Source organism: Xiphophorus hellerii, chromosome 18 (assembly GCF_003331165.1).
Source record: "Xiphophorus hellerii strain 12219 chromosome 18, Xiphophorus_hellerii-4.1, whole genome shotgun sequence".
Lineage (NCBI taxonomy): Eukaryota > Metazoa > Chordata > Actinopteri > Cyprinodontiformes > Poeciliidae > Xiphophorus > Xiphophorus hellerii.
Window position 1 is genome coordinate 26,461,046 of NC_045689.1, and position 21,978 is coordinate 26,483,023.

Sequence of the window (21,978 nt, forward strand, 5' to 3'; positions counted from 1 at the left end):
TGTGATGCCACCGGTTGATTTGTGTTTGTCACTCGCCATGACGTCGACACAGAGGTGGCCGGAGCAGGGCTGGGCACTTTTACATTTGCTCCTGGTGGCAACTTTCACCCAGGCAGAGGAGCAGGTGTGCACTCAGAGAGGAGACCCTGAAAACCCCCAGCTAGTGAAGAACGGAGACATTATGTTAGGAGGACTCTTCTCTTTCCACACCAACTGGAAAGAAAGAGAGAACACCTACATGGAAAAGCCCCTACGGCTGCAATGCACTAGGTAAGTATCACAAAAGAAATAAATAATAATAATAATAAACTTAATAGAAAAACTTAATATGCAATTTTTACATTTAGAAAATTCCCTCCACTGTTTGTACAAATACAAAAATGCCAACTCTTTAAACTTGTCTGCATAAAGCTTGAATTTCAGAGAGTTCCAGTTGGCCCAGGCTATGCTTTTTGCCATCGAGGAGATAAACAACAGCTCAGACCTGCTGCCAGGCATCTCGCTGGGCTATAAGATATACGACACTTGTGGATCCATTGCTAGAAGCGTGAGAGTTGCACTGTCCTTGGTTAACAGTAATGAAATGGTGGCTTCGCCTGCAGAAGAATGCACAAGACCTGCGCAGGTGCAGGCCATAATGGGGGAAACGTCTTCTTCTCCTTGCACGGCGATAGCCACCATCATGGGTCCATTTCATATCCCACTGGTGGGTATTGATACATTTGAGCAAAAATAGGAATTATTTGCAATCTCTTTTTTTTATTACTATTACTTTTTGTTGGGAGAAACATGCCTGTGAAAATGTGTTTTCTTCTAATCAAAATATACAATCAAACTTTGCTTATAGATCAGCCACTTTGCCACGTGTGCTTGTCTCAGCGATAAAATCAAGTACCCATCATTTCTCAGAACAATACCCAGCGACTATTATCAGAGCAGAGCCCTTGCGCACCTGGTGAAGCACTTTGGTTGGACTTGGGTCGGAGCCGTGAGGTCAAATGAAGATTATGGAAACAATGGGATGGCCACGTTCATTGAAACTGCGCAGCATCTGGGCATCTGTGTGGAATATTCCGTCTCGTTCTTTAGAACCGATCCATCGGACAAAATACAAAAAATAATAGACATTATCAAAGCTTCTACTTCAAAAGTGATTGTCACTTTCCTCTCCCACATGGATTTGGATGTACTGCTGCACGAGCTGTCGGGCCACAACTTGACCGGCTACCAGTGGGTGGGGACCGAGGCTTGGATCTTTGATTCTCAAACCGCCGAAGGTGACACCAACCATATTTTAGACGGAGCGATAGGCCTTTCCATTCCCCAGGCACACGTGACGGGACTGAGAGAGTTCATGCTCGACGTGAGGCCTCTGAATTCGTCAAACGCAGACTTGTTTTCTGAGTTCTGGGAGGCCTTGTTCAGCTGCAAGTTCAGACTATCAAAATCAACAGAGATCCAGAGAGAATGCACTGGAGAGGAAGACATAAACGGAGTGGAGAACAGCTTCACTGACATGTCCCTCATGCCTATTTTTAACAACGTCTATAAGGGAGTGTATGCTGTGGCTCACGCTCTGCACAACATCTTGGGCTGTAACAAAACGTGCGACAAAAATAAGCAGCTAGATCCGTTCACGGTGAGATGTTAACAATGACAAATTCCTCTTTTTTTTTTTGCTACAAGGTCTGCAGATGTCTCTGTCAGACTACTAACTTCGATACGACGTGCCGTTGCAGATTTTACAGCACATACAAAGGAGTAATTTCACTACAAAAGAAGGGGATCGGGTTTTCTTTAACAAGAACGGAGACCCTGCTGCAAAGTACGAAATTATAAACTGGCAGCCGGGAGAAAATGGCATTGTGAACTTTGTCACGGTTGGTCTTTATGACGCAACGTTGCCGGCCAACAAACAAATGAATCTGCAAAATAAGTCCATCATTTGGACACAAAATTCACCTGAGGTAAGAAATGCAATAGAGATATCTTTTTACAGATGGAAAGCTAAATTTGTTCTGTTTGTTTTAAGCACCTTCTTGTTTTTCAGGTCCCCGTGTCGGTTTGCAGTGAGACGTGTCCCCCAGGAACACGTAAGGTTCTCCAGAAAGGAAAGCCTGTGTGCTGCTACGACTGCATGAGTTGTGCAGAAGGAGAAATGAGCAACAGCACAGGTTTAGTAGCATTTATGCAACCGTCTGAACAAAAACAAATGCAAAAATACACTGTGAATGCCCCACATGTACAGTTTTAAAAGGCAGTGATATGACCTGATCTGACCTCTGGTGCATTTTCGTTTCTGACACAATAAGAGCAAGCTCAGTTTCAGCTAATAAAACCACACCGTGTGGATTTGTTGGTGTTTTTTTTTTTACATTTCTCTCAGCTTCCTGTTATATAGCATTAAGTCCTTAGCTCTGAGTGTGAATTACTTGTGAAGAAGTCACCCAAACAGATACATGAACAAGGCCTGTTTTGAGGCAACTGCACATAGAGAGAAATGTTTGCTTCAGGAAGTAGTTTTAAAAAAAAAACAGGGTTAGGAAATGCCTTGTAAAGGTTACTGTAACCTTCCTCTTTTTTCTCAGTTTTTCCTCACAATACTATTGAAATGTCCACTGAATTAAAATGAGTTATTTGTGGAAGTGGAGGGTTTTTACATGGATTTAAAACAATTTTTACAAGTAAAACTCTGTAGTGTGGAACACACACTTATTCAGCCCACATTTAAGCTCAGAACCCCACAAAAAAATAAAAAATAAAAAAAAATCAAGGAAGTCCAGCTAAGCACCTTCAGAAAAAAGAAGTAGAATAAAGAAACATTTCAGTATAAAACATACCAAGAGGTGCGGAGCTCATTAGGGTCCAACAGAAATGGATTTTTAAAAAATGGTTTATCCATAATAAGGTTTATAAACAATGCACCTTTTTCTCAATCTTAAAACTAAAGACTACTTGGTGTTGGTGTGACATGTAAAATTGGAGAGAAATAAGTTGTAGTTTTATGCTTGTAGTAGGAGAAAATGTGGAACATTATGTAAGAACGAGAGTGTACGTTTTTTTTACTGAAACTGCGTGGAGCGTGACTGTAGTCGTGGCAACAGAGGGAAAAGCTTAGGTTCAGGATTTACAAAGTATTAAAGACGTATAACCAGCCCATCTTTTCTCAACAGTAGAACAACTTGTATTAAGTAGCAATATTATTAGATCAAGATTAAAAAAAACCCTAAAAAGACAGAAAACAGATTCATCTAAATCTCTGGTTTAACACTCTCTCTTTGTTACTACTTTCCAGATGCTGTGACCTGTGTGAGATGCCCCCCTGAATCCTGGTCAAATGACAGAAGAGATGTCTGTATAAAGAAAGAAGCTGAATTTCTGTCTTACGATGAAATTATGGGAATATTGCTCACAGCCGCCTCTTTATTCGGAACATGCATAACTTCTTTCGTAGCGTTTATTTTCTACAGACACAGGAAAACTCCTCTTGTGAGGGCAAACAACTCTGAGCTGAGCTTCCTGCTGCTCTTCTCCTTGACCTTGTGTTTCCTCTGCTCTCTGACCTTTATCGGTCGGCCCTCTGAGTGGTCCTGCATGCTGCGGCACACGGCGTTCGGCATCACCTTCGTCCTCTGCATCTCCTGTGTCCTGGGCAAAACGATGGTGGTTTTAATGGCGTTCAAAGCCACACTTCCTGGCAGAAATGTGATGAAGTGGTTTGGGCCTACGCAGCAGAGGCTCAGTGTTATGAGTTTCACTCTGGTGCAGGTGATCATCTGCATCCTCTGGTTAACCATTTCCCCTCCTTTTCCGTCCAAGAACATTAAAGCGTATAAGGATAAAATCATCTTGGAGTGTGCTCTGGGGTCAGCTGTGGGATTCTGGGCTGTGCTTGGGTACATAGGACTTCTCGCCATGTTGTGTTTCATTTGTGCGTTTCTGGCTCGTAAGTTGCCTGATAATTTCAATGAAGCCAAATTCATCACCTTCAGCATGTTGATATTCTGCGCGGTGTGGATCACTTTCATCCCAGCGTACGTCAGCTCGCCTGGGAAGTTCAGTGTGGCTGTAGAAATATTTGCTATCCTGGCCTCCACCTTTGGATTGCTGATTTGTATTTTTATTCCAAAATGCTACGTGATGCTACTGAAACCAGACAGAAATACTAAAAAACACATTATGGGGAAAGGAGCAGCAAAATGATTGTTATAAACCTAAAAGCATTTATCAGTTTATATTATGTACAAATTATATGCCAGCTTTTATTGTGGATTATTATCTTAAATTATTTTCCAGAAATTTATTTTCTCTGATCATGTATATGATCTAAATTTCTTGCCTCGTGTCGTTTGCTGTATTTGCACACGGTGCGTTTAACATAGCGATGCAGTTGTTTTAAATTTTCAAAGGTTGAAAATAAAAATAAATGCTTCAAGCCTTTAATATTTTGTTGTGCTCATTATTCTTATTATAAGGAATATGCATCATCCAGCAGATAGTAATTGTGAAACATATAAGCTCTTTAATCAGGATTTCAATAGTTTATTTTTGGTGATTAACTTTTGTATAAAAGCAGTTTTTTGAAGATAAAATTCAACTTGGAGGGTCGCTGGGTAATAACTTTCAGAATGAAGACTGAAAAAAATAACAGCACTGAAAGATATAAAAATATATATATGCTGTCAAACTATGAGACTTGCAACATGTCGCCACGTCTGCCTTCTTGCTCCACCTTATTGTGCCACAGAGACAAACCATCACTGCTAGTCTAAGCTGCTCCGACGTTTATAAGGACCCACGCAGGTCTGCCGTTAGACCGACATTCATAAGATGCCACCCGACGACTTCGCTTTTCCAGACAACATGGTGTCTGCACAGAGGTGGGCAGAGCATGGCTGCACATTTTTACAGTTGCTGCTCTTAGTGTCTTTCTCACACACCCAGGTGCCGTTCTGCAGGCCGGTAGGGGACCTGGAGACCCCTCAGCTGTCTAAGGATGGGGACATTATCTTGGGTGGAATCTTTTCTTTTCACAGCAGCTGGAAGAACAGAGAAAACACTTACACACAAAAGCCACTGCCACTGGAATGCATCAGGTAAATACCACCACGGGAATCCACTCCATGTCTTTTGATTACAGTTTGAACAACAAAAAAGAAAAATACATGTATATTTTCATCTAGTTTTGCTGCTATCTTCCTGGTTTTGTGCCAACTCTGAACGTTGAATGTGAAGCTTGAATTTCAGAGAGTTCCAGTTTGCTCAGTCCATGCTTTTTGCCATCGAGGAGATAAATAACAGCACAGACCTGCTGCCGGGCATATCACTCGGTTATGACATCTACGACACTTGCGGCTCCATCGCCAGAAGTGTAAAAGTCGCCCTTGCCTTGACAAATGATGACAGCAATGTGTCTTCAACCTCTGAGGGTCCATGTATGAAAGCAGCACAGGTGCAGGCCATCATGGGAGAAACATCCTCCTCTCCAAGCACAGCGATAGCCACCGTCATCGGACCATTTAATATCCCACTGGTGGGTAGCATTGATGGCATCTCTAATGTTTGTGTTAAATATTTCTTTAGTATGTTTATAAATCATATTAATAAATACTGTCATGTGTTTTGTAAAGTATGAGGAGTAAACAGTAGTTTTTGAATGTTTCATATTTAGTTGTTTTCTTGTTTTATCTTTTTATAGATCAGCCATTTTGCCACATGTGCTTGTCTCAGTGATAAAACCAAGTATCCATCTTTTCTAAGAACAATACCCAGTGACTACTATCAGAGCAGAGCTCTGGCTCATCTGGTCAAGCATTTTGGCTGGACTTGGGTCGGAGCCGTCAGAACCAACGACGACTACGGCAACAACGGCATGGCGACGTTCACAGAGACTGCAGAGCAGCTGGGCGTCTGCCTGGAATATTCTGTCTCTTTCTTCAGAACGGATCCTTTAGAGAAAATCCAAAAGATCATTGAAATTATGAAGTCTTCCACCTCAAAGGTTATTGTCGCTTTCCTTTCCCACATGGACATGGACGTGCTTATGCACGAGCTGTCGCCTCACAATTTGACCGGGCATCAGTGGATCGGCAGTGAGTCCTGGATCTTTGACTCTCAAATTGCAGCAATGGATAAGAATCACATTCTGGACGGAGCGATCGGCCTTTCCGTTCCTAAAGCGAGAGTCGGTGGACTCAGAGAGTTCATGTTTAATGTTGAGCCCCTGAATTCGGCCAATAGTGAGTTATTTACTGAGTTCTGGGAGGCGTTGTTCAGCTGTAAGTTCAAGGAGTCAGAGTCAGCTGAATTTCAAAGCAAATGTACAGGACATGAGGATCTGACAGAAGTGGAAAACAGCTTCACTGACATGTCCCTCATGCCCATTTTTAATAATGTGTATAAGGGAGTGTATGCAGTGGCTCATGCTCTGCATGATATTCTCAGCTGCAATAAAACATGCAACGACAACGTGCGGCTAGACCCGACGACGGTGAGCTTTTTATTTAGCTTAGGACGAAACAATAAAAGATCCTCAAGAAAATATAAATCTTAAGATGTTCATCGTGTGTTCCTGATATTGTGTTAGATTTTACAGCACCTAAAGAAAATTCATTTTAAAACAAAGGAAGGTGATGAGGTGTATTTTAATGAGAATGGAGACCCAACAGGAACTTATGAAATAATAAACTGGCAACCAGGAGAAAACGGCATGGTGGATTTTGTGACTGTTGGTCTGTATGATGCATCGTTGCCTGCAGACAAAAAGCTCAATTTGACAAACAGCGCTCTAATTTGGACACAGAACTCGCTGGAGGTATTCAACCATGCGTGGCCTTTTATAGCTTAATCATAAAATGGATCCATTCATCAGGGTCATTACACAATGTTTGAGAAATTTGTTACGCTGTGTTTTCTATGCAGGTTCCTGTGTCAGTTTGCAGTGAAACGTGTCCACCGGGAACACGCAAAGTCCTGCAGAAAGGAAAACCTGTTTGCTGCCACGACTGTGTCAAGTGTGCAGAAGGAGAAATAAGCAACACCACAGGTTAAAAAACTCTGCAATGCAATGTTTTACATTTCCATTTTTAAAATATCTAATAAAAAGAAATCTGTCGAGATGACATGTTTTGAGAAGGGCCGTACTGTCGAAACATTTCAAAGTACATTTTTGAAGAATCATTAAGAAAGCCCCAGAAATAAAATTTACTTTACCTCAAAAATAATACAATAAATGGGAAGAAATAGGAGTTAGAAAGTTTTGTTAGTATTTTCATTTACATAAAATTAAAAATAAGGCTACATAGTTATTACAGCTAAGACGTGTGATTGTGTCCAGTTGTTGTCTGACTTCATTAAGGTTTTATTGTGTCGCTTAATTAACATTTTAATTAAGCTGATTAAGCTAAAAATACAGTTACTTTGACAAAAAGTTTCCAGTGTAAAATCTTACTCAAATAAAACTGAAAAGTGTCTCATTAAATCTTTTATCAAATTACTTTTTCATGAGCAGAAGAACATTCCTCTCATAGATTTCACAAAATAAAAAGAAAAAGATTTCTCTCAAACTATTTTATATTAAAGAACCATAACATAACATGTTAGCAATCATAGCACAAATGCTGTTGGACACTTGACAGCAGTGAAACTTAATAGCTCTGTATTACATAAAGATTTTACTTTATTCATGTTTTTTATCTTGGTTAATGATAACTAACATTTTTTTTAGTGGCATTTGTATACACAGCAAGAGAACGAAAAAAGATTCTCGGTGTTTGAGAAAAATCTAGCAACACTAAATGTAAACAGGATTTTTTTGTTTATAAGTCAGAAAATATAATATATTTCTCAGAAAAAAATCGCAAAGGACCATAAGAAGCTATTTTAGAAGTAAGGCTTTAGTCAAAGTCTAAGATTGTCTTCACAACAAACTCGCATGAAAAAAAAACAACCTCTTCTTTCTAAATGTAACATTTTTGTGGATTTTGATTTCTGCAGATTCAGTCACCTGTGTGAGATGCCCCCTTGAAACCTGGTCAAACGAGGCAAGAGATGCCTGTGTAAAGAAAGAGGCCGTGTTTCTGTCGTATGGGGAGATTATGGGAGCGCTGCTCACTGCAGCGTCTCTGTTCGGAACGTGCTTGACTGCCATTGTTACAGTCATCTTCTTCAGATACAGAAAAACTCCTCTCGTGAGGGCCAACAACTCTGAGCTGAGCTTCCTGCTGCTCTTCTCCCTGACTCTGTGCTTCCTCTGCTCTCTGACCTTTATCGGCGAACCCTCTGAGTGGTCCTGCATGCTGCGGCACACAGCCTTCGGCATCACCTTTGTGCTCTGCCTCTCTTGTGTCCTGGGGAAAACCATAGTGGTTCTAATGGCATTCAAAGCCACGCTGCCAGGAAAAAATGTGATGAAGTGGTTCGGACCGACACAGCAGAGACTCAGCGTTCTCACTTTCACTGTTGTGCAAGTGATCATCTGTATCCTCTGGTTGACGATTTCACCTCCTTTCCCATTTAGGAATTTCAACGAAATCAAAGACAAAATCATCTTGGAGTGTTCTCTGGGGTCGGCTGTGGGCTTCTGGTCGGTGCTCGGGTACATAGGACTCCTCGCTGTGTTGTGCTTCACTTTGGCTTTTCTGGCTCGGAAACTTCCTGACAATTTCAACGAAGCTAAGTTCATCACGTTCAGCATGCTGATCTTCTGCGCCGTGTGGATCACTTTCATCCCAGCGTACGTCAGCTCGCCTGGGAAGTTAAGTGTTGCAGTGGAGATTTTTGCCATTTTAGCCTCTACTTTTGGTTTGCTGTTTTGTATCTTCATCCCTAAATGTTATGTAATGCTGCTAAAACCGGAAAAAAACACGAAAAAGAACATGATGGGGAAGGGGCAATCAAAGTTATTCTGACGATGAAAGGTAACAAAAGTGATTAAATATTATCAGACACAAAATATATTGTATATTGTCTGTTCATTGTAAGTTTTTTGTCTCTGTGTGTCATAAAAATGATGATATATTGTCTGACTCTTGAGGGGAAACTCATTTAGACACACTGTGAGATACAATCTGGTGGCCTTGCATTAAGCAGACGGTGTAAAGGTTAAGTGGTCTCTTACATTTTCTAATTCATACACACAAAAAATCTTCCTGTATAATTGTGTAAATGTATTTTCGTCATTCTGTGTTGAAAAGTAAAAACTTCCTTGCTACCGAGAAGAATTTACTGGCTTCACCTCATGTGGTCTGTACAGCTAAGTCCATTTCCTGTTTGTTTCAGAAAATGGGAAATTGTCTGCCGCTCTAGTCTCTGGCAAAAACGAGTCAACTGGAGGACTGTGAGCGTCAACAGGAAGTGGTGACGATTCTGACAGCAGAGATGTCGACGGGCACATCTAGACTGTGAGGAAAGGACTAATGCACCGGATTGTTACGTCACAAGAATTAAACAAAAGAATTACCTTCTGTTTCATTCTCGTGTCAAAAACATCAGCTGCGCCGTTTGTATGTGAACGTTTCACAAGCTGGTATCACAGAGGGACTCTGCCACTTGGAAATGAGACACATTTTGAGCTTTGACGTGTTCAAAACATGCAAATAAATGAGCAGGTTTCCCACTTCTTGCCTAGTGATTAATTTAAATGTGAAAAACTGCATTATGAGCAAAGAGGCGGTTGAACTGGGATGAAAGAACAGATTTGGGTTTGTGTGCGGAAGATGAAACATTTCACTGGTGCATAATGTTCTTTGCAGAATTAGTAATAAATACATCTCTAATTACAATAAAAAAAAACTTTTCCTAAAAGAGGAAACAAAAACTTAAACACATACAGCGTAACAGAGCATGTGAGGTTAGAATCACAAGTCACACCTCTGTCCACTCGCCCCACCTTTCAGCTCCACAGAGAGAACCATTGACATAACATTGCGTCCTGTGCTGCTCCAAGCTGCATAAATATCAGTGTGAGCCTGTCAGTGAAGGGGACATGCCATGTTGTTGAGCGGTTTGACTCGACATGACGTTCATGCAGAAGTGGCCGGAGCAGGGCTGGGCACTGTTGCACCTGTTCTTGGTGACGTCGTTCTCCCAGGCGGAGGAGCAGGGATGCAGACTGAGAGGAGACCCCGAAAACCCTCAGCTGCTTCTGGACGGAGACATTTTGTTAGGAGGACTCTTCTCTTTCCACACAAGCTGGAAAGAAAGAGAGAACACCTACATGGAAAAACCTCCACCTTTGCAATGCACTAGGTAACATGTTCACCTGTATTTACATTGTGTTCAAGGAATCTGGCACTGATGTAAAAATAGCACTTCACAAGAAATGTTTGCTAAAGTATATAATTACTACATAAGATATTGATTATTACACCAACAACTTGCAACTGTTTGAATGAAGTTTGAATTTCAGATAATTCCAGTTAGCCCAGGCTATGCTGTTCGCCATTGAGGAGATCAATAACCGATCGGAGCTGCTACCAGGCATTTCTCTGGGGTACAGGATTTATGATTCTTGTGGCTCCATTGCTAGAAGCATTAAAGGTGCACTGGCCTTGGTTAACGGTAACGAAAATGTGTCTGACACTTCAAAGGCATGCACAAAACCCGCTAATGTGCAGGCCATGATGGGAGAAGCGTCTTCATCTCCGAGCATGGCTATAGCTACTGTCATCGGACCGTTTCATATCCCACTGGTGAGTAGGACTGACGCACACTAACATAACGACAAATACCGATTTATGTCAGTTACACGAGACATTTAAAATGTTTTATATGTACATGTACTTTCAGATCAGCCACTTTGCCACATGTGCTTGTCTCAGTGATAAATCCAAATATCCCTCATTTCTCAGAACAATACCCAGCGACTACTATCAGAGCAGAGCTCTGGCCCACTTAGTGAAGCACTTTGGATGGACTTGGGTCGGAGCCGTGCGATCAAATGAAGATTATGGCAATAATGGCATGGCTATATTTACAGAAACTGCACAGCAGCTGGGTATCTGTGTGGAATATTCCACGACTTTCTTTAGAACCGATTCGTCAGACAAAATACAACGACTGATTGAAATGATCAAGGGCTCAACATCGAGGGTGGTTGTTGCTTTCCTCTCTCACATGGACATGGATGTGCTCATACAACACTTGTCAAACTACAACTTGACCGGGTACCAGTGGGTGGGCACAGAGGCCTGGATCTTTGATTCCCAAACCGCATCCAGAGATAAGAATCACATTCTGGACGGAGCCGTAGGCCTTTACATTCCCAAAGCGCACGTATCCGGTCTCAGAGAGTTCATGTTTGACGTGAGGCCACTCAACTCGTCCAACGCCGACTTGTTCACAGAGTTCTGGGAGGGATTGTTTAGGTGCAAGTTTAAGCCGTCGGAATCACCAGAAATGCAGAAAGAGTGCACCGGACACGAAGATCTGACGGGAGTGGAAAACGTTTTCACGGAAATGTCCCACATGTCCATCTTTAACAACATGTACAAAGGAGTGTATGCTGTGGCTCACGCACTGCACACCGTGCTCAGCTGCAATCGAACGTGTGACATCAGCACGAAGCTCGATCCATTAACAGTAAGTCGAGAATGCTGTAAATGCTTTAGTCCGTTTGGGGGGACTTTGAAATGCTCGAGCAACGTTTTGCTTGTCTTTGTAGATTTTACGCCACATAAAAAACATCCACTTCAAAACAAAGGGAGGAGATGAGGTTTATTTTAACGAGAATGGAGATCCGGCTGCAAAATACGAAATCATAAACTGGCAGAGGAAAGAAAATGGCATTGTGGACTTTGTCACTGTGGGTTTCTACGATGCCTCGCTGCCACCAGATAAACAGATGAATCTACAAAACGAGTCTTTAGTTTGGGCACAGAACTCTAAAGAGGTAACTTTAAAACTGCAACCAAAAATGGCACTTTCCAGTGTTCATCCTTTTCTTTTTAAATATGTTTTTACACTATTAAAAAAGAGGATCATTTTATGCTAGCGTTGGACAAAACGTTTGGCTCTTTTCCTCTTTAATCTTGCCCGGGATCTTCCGAGTCCTTGGCGAGTGACGCTCTCAGTGGGCGACGTGGAGCGACGGCGTGCTGCTAAAACGAAACAACAACAAAACGTGTTGACGTCACAGATCACGGAGTTTAATCTCATACAAAACAATCGACAACAAAGCTGCAGAGGAACAGAGATATGCATTTTCTCATAAAAATAAGACACACAAGGGAAGACACACGAAACACATAAGACAGACAAAGGCGCCCACGTGGAGTAAAAAGATGGAAAAAAAACTCTCCGACTCTCCGGTGCTGACCTGAAATTTTAACCAAAGAGGCGTTTCCCTATTTAATATATGCAAAAAAGGCGTTCTGTTGTTTTGACCAATCAGAGACCTGTTTCGGCCCCCCAGAGAAAGTTGGGACTTCCTGATTTATAGCAAAGGTGTCTGTTTTTTATCTAAGCAAACGGGCGGACCTCTTCGTCTTGGGCCGTGCCAGATACGGGGAGAGGCACCAAGAAGTCTGTAACTCCTATCGGAATGTAAATTTTATTGCTTTGTGTCTGTCAAAAGGGGGAGGAAAAAAGGCCCTGCTTTGTCTGCTGAATTCCCAACTGCTCAACAGAAACTATTCCAAATTAAAGTGTTGGCTATACCTTTACACATGTCGTGGATTAGCTATATTAAGCACCAAACAATAATTATTTTCTTTACAACACCTCTGTATTTAATTTTGTCTGTTTAGGTGCCTGTATCTGTTTGCAATGAGAGATGTCCACCAGGAACATGCAAGGTTCTCCAGAAAGGAAAACCTGTGTGCTGCTACGACTGTATAAAATGTGCAGAGGGAGAAATAAGCAACAGCACAGGTTTAGCATTGTTTAATGTGTGCTTTTTTATATTTAGTGTATCACAGGAAACGTTTTATATAGTGAATCAAATCTCTAAGATTTTAGGAAATGAAATCAACGAAATATTGAATTACTGTATAGTATCAAGGGTGCCTGAAAAAAAAAAGTTACATAAGTATATGCTTTTGATAGTCATTTCAATATTTGTACAATCTATTTACCATTAGGACTAAATAAATCACCATTTTTGAGCCACATTTTTGTTACTATTACATAGTAAAGAAGCATTTTCAAGTTGTTTTAGAAAACAGTATTGTAATCTAACTTTGATCATTAAAAAAAATAATGTTTTTTCAAAGCCTTGGTTCATATTTGACTTAATTTTTTCAGATTCTGTCAGCTGTGTGAGATGCCCCCTTGAATCCTGGCCGAACGAGAAGAGAGACGCTTGCGTAAAGAAGGAGGCCGTGTTTCTTTCATATGAAGAAATTATGGGAGCGTTGCTCACCACAGCGTCTCTGTTCGGAACGTGCATGACTTCTGTCGTGGCGTACATTTTTATTAAATACAGGAACACTCCTCTTGTCAGGGCAAACAACTCTGAGCTGAGCTTCCTGCTGCTCTTCTCCTTAAAGATGTGTTTCCTCTGCTCTCTGACGTTCATCGGCCAGCCCTCTGAGTGGTCCTGCATGCTGCGGCACACATCGTTTGGCATCGCCTTTGTCCTCTGCATCTCCTGTGTCCTGGGGAAAACCATAGTGGTTTTAATGGCGTTCAAAGCTACACTTCCTGGTAGAAATGTGATGAAATGGTTTGGACCCGTACAGCAGAGACTGAGCGTGTTGGGTTTCAGCGTAGTACAAGTTATCATCTGTATCCTCTGGTTGATAATCTCTCCTCCATTTCCATCCAAGAATTTTAAAGAATTTAAAGACAAAATAAGCTTGGAGTGTGCTCTGGGCTCTTCTGTGGGCTTCTGGGCTGTGCTTGGTTACATTGGGTTTCTCGCCACATTATGTTTTATTTGTGCTTTTCTGGCTCGTAAACTGCCTGACAATTTCAACGAAGCCAAATTCATCACCTTCAGCATGTTGATATTCTGCGCTGTGTGGATCACTTTCATCCCAGCGTACGTCAGCTCTCCTGGGAAGTTCAGTGTGGCTGTAGAAATCTTTGCTATCCTGGCCTCCACTTTTGGGCTGTTAATTTGTATTTTCATCCCCAAATGTTATGTCATATTAATGAAACCAGAAAGAAATACTAAAAAGAGTATGATGGGAAAAGGGGCTTGAAAGCCATCTTGACAAGTCAAGACATTTTATAATCTTAAGTCTTCCAATATAATGAAAGCATTTTATATTTATATAGTTTAGTTAAAATGTCAAGGAGGGACCCTCGGAAATGTTCAAGAGAAATAAATCTGCCTATAGTGCTTTGTTGTTTGTTTTGCTTGAGAGATTCTAAAATTAATTTATCTGGCTGTTAATGTTCACTTATTTTTAGTTTAAAACATCCATGTTTTTACCATCATGTTAAAGTTATTTGAATGTAATTCCCACCAGAAATGCTTATTTTTTTCAATTGTTATGATGGTTAATAATTTGATCCTAATAAAATGTAATGTCTTCCCTTTTTATTAACGTTTGAGAAAAGTGACTTGAATTCCATAAGAAAAGAAATAAAATAATAATCATAATAAACTATATGGTGGCTGCAGTCAGAAAAACGTAGCTTGTGAAAAATGCATTCATAAACAAAAAGAATCAATATGTGGAGAAAAGGAGATGAATGCAAAACAGATCCTATGTTGATTTTAGAGCACTTAAATGACAAGTTAAAGTTGTTGATCCCACTTTTGGAGGCTTTAAATGTGTTGTTTTAGCTTTTGGTAGCTAATTGAAAATTAAAAACTAAAACAATAGGATGTCTATTCTAAGAAATATCAATTTTATGTAGCTAGTGTGAATGGTCACATGACCAGACCTCTTTACTTTCTGCCTGTACTGCTGGAGGTAAATGTCTGTTTCAATCTTTTACAATTGGAAGTCAGTAAAATACTTTATTAGACTAAAATAACTAAGATATTTTGTACATATGTTCTTTGAAGGACCTTCTACTCACATATAATGAGAATTTTATGACCTTATGCATCTTTCAATCACAATAAGAATACATATATATGGCTACAATTGTTGCCGGTGGCGTATTACATAGACAGCGCTATGCTAGGTGTCAACGGTTTGGCTGTTTATTCATTGAATATTGTTTTTTTTGTTTGTTTTTTTCTCCTCACAGCCTAAATCAGAGTATCAGATGAATCATCTGGATCTGAAGGAACCTCAAAATAATGTCTTTTAGATCACTACCATTCCCATAGTTGAAAAAGATATTCTGCCCATTCAGAACCACACTGAACCTTTACCAAAAGTCATGACAGAATAGGAAATACACCCTTAAACATACAATAACCTCTTAGTTAACCTCTACTTCATCATTTTCTTCATTTGGTCATGTTCCTGCTCACACCCTCACCATGAGGTCCTAAGAGATGCATTATTGTTTTCTTCAGCTATCATGTGCTGCTACAGAATAGCATAAATATTGGTGATGTCGCCATCTACCATTAATGTGTCTGTGATGTTGCCAAGTGATTTATCTCTGTCCCTGAGCAAAAGGTCTAGAATGAAACAGCCAGAGCAGGGTTGGGTCTTTTTGCTTCCGTTGTTGTCGGCATATTTTTCTCATGCTGAACAGCAACTATGCACACACAGAGGAGACCCTGAGTTCCCACAACTAGTGAAGGATGGAGACATCATGCTGGGGGGAGTCTTCACTTTCCGTGTCAGCTGGAACAAAGAAGAGACGACTTATGAGGAAAAACCTCTGCGCCTACAGTGCACCAGGTAATCTATTTACATAAACGCCATTTCTAAATATTTAGACTTTTGTTTTTTTATTTTCATAAGGGGCTGATTATCATGTCAACTATGTAAAGCTTTGTCAATCAAGTTTGAATTTCAGAGAATTCCAGATGCTCCAGGCTATGCTTTTCACCATTGAGGAGATCAATAACAGCTCGGACCTGCTACCAGGGATTTATCTGGGCTGTAAGATTTATGACACTTGTGGCTCCATTGCTAGAAGTATCAAAGTGTCTCTGGAATTGGTCAATGGTAATGAAAATGTGTCTGCAACTTCCGAGGCATGCGCAAGACCTGCACAAGTGCAGGCTATAATGGGGGAAGCCTCGTCGTCTCCGAGCATGGCTATAGCTACTGTCATTGGACCGTTTTCTGTCCCACTGGTGGGTAAGACTGGTAACATCTACACCATTTTGATAGCACTGTAAAATGCCATATAACAGGGACAGAAAATGTGAGAATATATGTATTGATCTAAGACTGTAATTATTTTATTTTAGATAAGTCAATTTGCCACATGTGCTTGTCTCAGTGATAAATCCAAGTACCCCTCATTTCTCAGAACAATACCGAGCGACTACTATCAGAGTAGAGCTCTGGCCCAGTTGGTGAAGCACTTTGGTTGGACTTGGATTGGGGCTATTAGAACCAACGACGACTACGGCAACAACGGCATGGCGACGTTCACGGAAACTGCCGAGCAGCTGGGCGTCTGTCTGGAATATTCTCTAACTTTTTTCCGAACAGATCCGTGGGACAAGATACAAAAGATAATCGAAACAATCAGGTCTTCCACCTCGAAGGTGATCGTCGCTTTCATTTCCCAAGCGGACATGGATGTTCTCCTGCAAGAGCTTTCCAGGTCCAACTTGACTGGCTACCAGTGGGTTGGCAGCGAGGCCTGGATCTTTGATTTTCAGAGTGCCTCGAGAGATAATAAGCGCATTTTAGACGGAGCCATAGGCCTTTCCATCCCCAAAGCGCACGTCAGTGGCCTCAAAGAGTTCATACTTGATGTGAAACCGCTGTATTTAACAAGCAATGACTTGTTTGTAGAGTTCTGGGAGGCGTTATTTAGCTGCAAAGTCAAACAGTCAGAACCAGGGGAAACCCAGAGGCTCTGCACTGGCCATGAGAATCTGACTGGAGTGGAAAACAGCTTCACTGATATGTCACTAATGCCCATATTTAGCAATATGTATAAAGGAGTGTATGCAGTGGCTCATGCTCTGCATGATATCCTAGGTTGTAATAAAACATGCAACAACAAGGTGCCACTACTAGACCCACTAACGGTGAGCCTGATATCAACTTTAACACACTTAACATAAATAATTGTTGTTAAAGAGAATCTTTTTTAACTTAAATCATGACATTTCACTAATGTTTTCATTTGAGTTAACGTGAGTACATTGTTCACTACATGTTAGCTCTCCATTCTTTCTTTCCATTCTCCATTCACTTCTCACCCCGGACATTCTCTGTTCACACTGCTGCCTTCAGGCAGAAGATACAGAGCAACCAGAACAAGAACCAACTGTCTCAGAGACAGTTTCTACCCGATAGCAATAACAAAACTAAATGCAATCAAAAACAACCATTAATCATCATAAATGATGTATGTGAGAATGTGGTTGTTCTTATTTTTTTTTTTTGCCAGTTGTTTGTTGATTCTTGCGTTGTGTGTGAATTGTGAGACAGTTATTTTTCGTTTTTGGGCATGTGCACCGACTGATGGCACCCTTTCAATTTCGTTGTCCTTGTGACAATGACAATAAAGATTTATCTTATCTTATCTTATCTTATCTTATCTTATCTATCTTATCTTATCTTTAGATTTTACAGCATATAAAAGGAATTCGCTTCAAAACAAAGGAAGGAGAAGAGGTTTACTTCAATGAGAATGGAGACCCGGCAGCAAAATATGATATTATAAACTGGCAGCCAAGAGAAGACGGCCCTGTGAGCTTCGAGACAGTCGGTCGTTATGATGCATCTTTACCTGCAGATGAGCAGATGAATGTGCAGCAGAAGTCTGTAGTTTGGGCTCAAAATTCAGAGCAGGTAATCCTACTGCAGATACTATGGAAAATAATTTCACAGCCTGTCTTAGGGAAAAGATCCAGACATTTACTTCTTTTTTTTCTTTTTTTTTTTTTACTTCTTTCCAAATGTTTGTTTCCATGCAGGTCCCAGTTTCAGTTTGCAGTGAGACGTGTCCCCCAGGAACACGCAAGGTTCTCCAGAAGGGAAAGCCTGTGTGCTGCTACGACTGTATAAAATGTGCAGAGGGAGAAATAAGCAACAGCACAGGTTTAGCATTGCTTAATGTGTGCTTTTTTTATATTTAGTGTATCACAGGAAAAGTTTTATTTAGTGAATTAAATCTCTTAAGGTTTTAGAAAATAAAATCCATGAAATATTGAACTACTGTATAGTATTAAGGGTGCCTGAAGTTTAAAAAAAAAAATTTCACATAAGTATAGTCTTTTGATGGTCATTTTAATATTGGTACAATCTATTTACCATTAGGACTAAATAAATCACCATTTTTGAGCCACATTTTTGTTACTATTACATAGTAAAGAAGCATTTTCAAGTTGTTTTAGAAAACAGTATTGTAATCTAACTTTGATCATAAAAAAAAACAACGTTTTTTTCAAAGCCTTGGTTCATATTTGACTTAATTTTTTCAGATTCTGTCAGCTGTGTGAGATGCCCCCTTGAATCCTGGCCGAACGAGAAGAGAGACGCTTGCGTAAAGAAGGAGGCCGTGTTTCTTTCATATGAAGAAATTATGGGAGCGTTGCTCACCGCAGCGTCTCTGTTCGGAACGTGCATGACTTCTGTCGTGGCGTACATTTTTATTAAATACAGGAACACTCCTCTTGTCAGGGCAAACAACTCTGAGCTGAGCTTCCTGCTGCTCTTCTCCTTAAAGATGTGTTTCCTCTGCTCTCTGACGTTCATCGGCCAGCCCTCTGACTGGTCCTGCATGCTGCGGCACACATCGTTTGGCATCGCCTTTGTCCTCTGCATCTCCTGTGTCCTGGGGAAAACCATAGTGGTTTTAATGGCGTTCAAAGCTACACTTCCTGGTAGAAATGTGATGAAATGGTTTGGACCCGTACAGCAGAGACTGAGCGTGTTGGGTTTCAGCGTAGTACAAGTTATCATCTGTATCCTCTGGTTGATAATCTCTCCTCCATTTCCATCCAAGAATTTTAAAGAATTTAAAGACAAAATAAGCTTGGAGTGTGCTCTGGGCTCTTCTGTGGGCTTCTGGGCTGTGCTTGGTTACATTGGGTTTCTCGCCACATTATGTTTTATTTGTGCTTTTCTGGCTCGTAAACTGCCTGACAATTTCAACGAAGCCAAATTCATCACCTTCAGCATGTTGATATTCTGCGCTGTGTGGATCACTTTCATCCCAGCGTACGTCAGCTCTCCTGGGAAGTTCAGTGTGGCTGTAGAAATCTTTGCTATCCTGGCCTCCACTTTTGGGCTGTTAATTTGTATTTTCATCCCCAAATGTTATGTCATATTAATGAAACCAGAAAGAAATACTAAAAAGAGTATGATGGGAAAGGGGGCTTGAAAGCCATCTTGACAAGTCAAGACATTTTATAATCTTAAGTCTTCCAATATAATGAAAGCATTTTATATTTATATAGTTTAGTTAAAATGTCAAGGAGGGACCCTCGGAAATGTTCAAGAGAAATAAATCTGCCTATAGTGCTTTGTTGTTTGTTTTGCTTGAGAGATTCTAAAATTAATTTATCTGGCTGTTAATGTTCACTTATTTTTAGTTTCAAAACATCCATGTTTTTACCATCATGTTAAAGTTATTTGTATGTAATTTCTACCAGAAATGCTTATTTTTTTCAATTGTTATGACGGTTAATAATTTGATCCTAATAAAATGTAATGTCTTCCCTTTTTATTAACGTTTGAGAAAAGTGACTTGAATTCCATAAGAAAAGAAATAAAATAATAATCATAATAAACTATATGGTGGTTGCAGTCAGAAAAACGTAGCTTGTGAAAAATGCATTCATAAACAAAAAGAATCAATATGTGGAGAAAAGGAGATGAATGCAAAACAGATCCTATGTTGATTTTAGCGCACTTAAATGACAAGTTAAAGTTGTTGATTTTTTTTCTCCCAGGGACAGAGTACAGATAAAACCTACAGCTTTATAACTTTGACATATTAATTATATAGAGCTCACTAAATCATCTACTTTGTCTAGAGAGAATAAAGCATTAACTGGCTTAACAATTGTTGCCAGACATTTTTTTTCCACTTTTGGATGCTTTAAATGTGTTGTTTTAGCTTTTGAATAGAATAGAATAGAATTCAACTTTATTGTCATTGCACTGTCACAAGTACAAGCAACGAGATGTAGTTTGCATCTATCCAGAAGTGCTCTACGAGATATAATATTTATTTACAGATGTACAAGACTATGTATGTATGGACTATAAGGGGTTATAGCAAGAGATATAGATATTGTGTATAAATATAAATATGGGAGCTATATGCACAGATTATACAGATTATACAGAATGTTAGGGAATGGATTATAGATAAATAATGGCAGATAAAATTTACAGGTTTTATGTGTGTGTGAAGAAAACAGTCCGTGATGTGTGTGTGTGTGAGGATAGTCCATGTGTTATTGTTGTATGAGAGGATAGGGGAGTACAGTCCTTATAGTTTATGTTTTATGTCAGGAGGCGTTCAAAATAGAATAGAATAGAATAGAATAGAATAGAAGTACTTTATTCATCCCAGCAGGGAAATTACTTCGCAGTTACAGCATAGAGACAAGACAAGACAAGAGACAAGACACAATAACAACGTCCGGGTGTTTAGTCTGGAGTTTGGCTGTGTCAGAGCTGATGACGTCACAGGCCACCGCTGCATCAGCTGATGGGGGAATGTAAACAGCGATCAAAATGGCGGACGTAAACTCCCTCGGTAAATAACACGGCCGCATTCCCACAGCCAGAAGTTCAATGTCCGGGCTACAAATCTGTTCCTTCACGTTAACATGGCCGGGATTACACCACCTCTCACTCACATAAGTGCAATCCCACCGCCCCTCTTCTTCCGACTCTTGGAAAGGTCCCTGTCCCCCGCACCAAGGAAAATCCAGGAACCTCCACGCTGTAGTCCGGAATAAGCGAGTGCATACAGGTTTCCGCGAAGCAGAAGATACTGCACTCCCAGTACTCATTCTGGGTCCTAACCAGCGCCGTGAGTTTGTCTGTCCAATTTACCAAAGACCTCACGTTCCCCACAATAATCGCCGGTAACGCTGGCCTGCGCCGTCTCTTCTTCTACCTCCGTTTAACTCCAGACCCGCAGCCCCGTCGTCTCCTCCGTAACTCCTCCGGAACCATAGGCCCGTCTCCGGGCAGCAGCAGAGGCCCACACAGCGCAATCAGCCGTTCACGAGAGCACACAATGCCGCTACTCTGCTCGGCGAGGTTCTCCGCAACCAAGAGTATAAAAAGTAGCAGAAGAACGCGGAGAACATCGACAGAACCACATCCAGCCCTTGTGGAAAGCCCAACTGATGATCCATGGGTTCTTCAAGCACGGATCATTAATCGGTTAGAGCAAATATACACAGACAAACACACACCACACGACGGGAGCTGCATCTGCAGGCAGCCAGCTGCGCCGGCGCCATCTTGACGGAAAAAAAAAAAAAAAAGCGTGACAGCTGTGGGAAAGAAGCTGTTCCGGTGCCTGGTGGTTCTGGTCCGTAGGCTTCTGTAACGCCTCCCAGAGGGCAGGAGGGAAAAGAGTGTGTGTCCTGGGTGAGTGGAGTCCTTTGTGATTTTCCCGGCCCTTTTCAAACACCGCTTCCTGTAGATGTCCTTCATGGCAGGGAGCGGTGCCCCGGCGATATACTGGGCAGTTTTCACCACCCTCTGCAGCGCCTGCCGGTCGGAGACAGAGCAGTTCCCGTACCAAGCTGTAATACAGTTGGTGAGGATGCTCTCAATGGTGCAGCGGTAGAAGTTCGTGAGGATCTCTGAGGACAGGTGGTTCTTCCTCAGGGTCCTCATGAAGAAGAGGCGCTGATGCGCCTTCTTAATGAGTTTGGAGCAGCTGGTCGTCCAAGTCAGGTCCTCGGAGATGTGGACTCCCAGGAACTTAAAGGTGTCCACACGCTCCACCACTGTCCCC

At 41.1% G+C, this 21,978-nt stretch overlaps 4 protein-coding genes across 5 annotated transcripts; all 4 read left to right on the forward strand.

Moving 5' to 3' along the window:
- Positions 1–12: 12 nt before the first annotated feature.
- Positions 13–4,441, forward strand: LOC116737444 (extracellular calcium-sensing receptor-like). The gene is made up of 6 exons (XM_032590588.1): positions 13–270; positions 412–706; positions 848–1,639; positions 1,740–1,967; positions 2,051–2,174; positions 3,296–4,441. Exons 1-6 carry the CDS (start codon positions 38–40, stop codon positions 4,201–4,203), a joined length of 2,580 nt encoding a protein of 859 aa, XP_032446479.1. The 5' UTR covers positions 13–37; the 3' UTR covers positions 4,204–4,441.
- A 325-nt stretch (positions 4,442–4,766) lies between these two features.
- LOC116737438 (extracellular calcium-sensing receptor-like) lies at positions 4,767–9,616 on the forward strand. Of its 2 annotated transcripts, XM_032590583.1 has the most exons (7): positions 4,767–5,096; positions 5,236–5,533; positions 5,699–6,490; positions 6,587–6,814; positions 6,922–7,045; positions 7,996–8,918; positions 9,280–9,616. In XM_032590583.1, exons 1-6 carry the CDS (start codon positions 4,831–4,833, stop codon positions 8,907–8,909), a joined length of 2,622 nt encoding a protein of 873 aa, XP_032446474.1. In that variant the 5' UTR covers positions 4,767–4,830; the 3' UTR covers positions 8,910–8,918; positions 9,280–9,616. The 2 variants fall into 2 exon arrangements, with proteins under 2 accessions (XP_032446474.1, XP_032446473.1); XM_032590582.1 differs by having other exon boundaries at positions 7,996–9,616.
- A 780-nt stretch (positions 9,617–10,396) lies between these two features.
- On the forward strand, positions 10,397–14,144 carry LOC116737446 (extracellular calcium-sensing receptor-like). The gene is made up of 5 exons (XM_032590591.1): positions 10,397–10,691; positions 10,789–11,580; positions 11,663–11,890; positions 12,747–12,870; positions 13,243–14,144. Exons 1-5 carry the CDS (start codon positions 10,431–10,433, stop codon positions 14,142–14,144), a joined length of 2,307 nt encoding a protein of 768 aa, XP_032446482.1. The 5' UTR covers positions 10,397–10,430.
- Positions 14,145–15,459: 1,315 nt separating this feature from the next.
- LOC116737459 (extracellular calcium-sensing receptor-like) lies at positions 15,460–19,573 on the forward strand. The gene is made up of 6 exons (XM_032590609.1): positions 15,460–15,755; positions 15,862–16,156; positions 16,274–17,068; positions 17,610–17,837; positions 17,963–18,086; positions 18,470–19,573. The coding sequence occupies exons 1-6, from the start codon at positions 15,460–15,462 to the stop codon at positions 19,369–19,371; spliced, it is 2,640 nt and encodes an 879-aa protein (XP_032446500.1). The 3' UTR covers positions 19,372–19,573.
- Positions 19,574–21,978: the final 2,405 nt, after the last annotated feature.

Coding starts and splice junctions, on each gene's coding strand:
- LOC116737444 (XM_032590588.1), top strand. CDS start 38: ATGACGTCGACACAGAGGTGGCCGGAGCAGGGCTGGGCACTTTTACAT. Junction 271..411: donor CTACGGCTGCAATGCACTAG/GTAAGTATCACA, acceptor GTCTGCATAAAG/CTTGAATTTCAGAGAGTTCC. Junction 2,175..3,295: donor AGAAATGAGCAACAGCACAG/GTTTAGTAGCAT, acceptor ACTACTTTCCAG/ATGCTGTGACCTGTGTGAGA.
- LOC116737459 (XM_032590609.1), top strand. CDS start 15,460: ATGTCGCCATCTACCATTAATGTGTCTGTGATGTTGCCAAGTGATTTA. Junction 15,756..15,861: donor CTGCGCCTACAGTGCACCAG/GTAATCTATTTA, acceptor TTGTCAATCAAG/TTTGAATTTCAGAGAATTCC. Junction 18,087..18,469: donor AGAAATAAGCAACAGCACAG/GTTTAGCATTGC, acceptor TAATTTTTTCAG/ATTCTGTCAGCTGTGTGAGA.
- LOC116737446 (XM_032590591.1), top strand. CDS start 10,431: ATGCTGTTCGCCATTGAGGAGATCAATAACCGATCGGAGCTGCTACCA. Junction 11,581..11,662: donor CGAAGCTCGATCCATTAACA/GTAAGTCGAGAA, acceptor TTGTCTTTGTAG/ATTTTACGCCACATAAAAAA. Junction 11,891..12,746: donor GGGCACAGAACTCTAAAGAG/GTAACTTTAAAA, acceptor TTGTCTGTTTAG/GTGCCTGTATCTGTTTGCAA.
- LOC116737438 (XM_032590582.1), top strand. CDS start 4,831: ATGCCACCCGACGACTTCGCTTTTCCAGACAACATGGTGTCTGCACAG. Junction 5,534..5,698: donor GACCATTTAATATCCCACTG/GTGGGTAGCATT, acceptor ATCTTTTTATAG/ATCAGCCATTTTGCCACATG. Junction 6,815..6,921: donor GGACACAGAACTCGCTGGAG/GTATTCAACCAT, acceptor TTTTCTATGCAG/GTTCCTGTGTCAGTTTGCAG.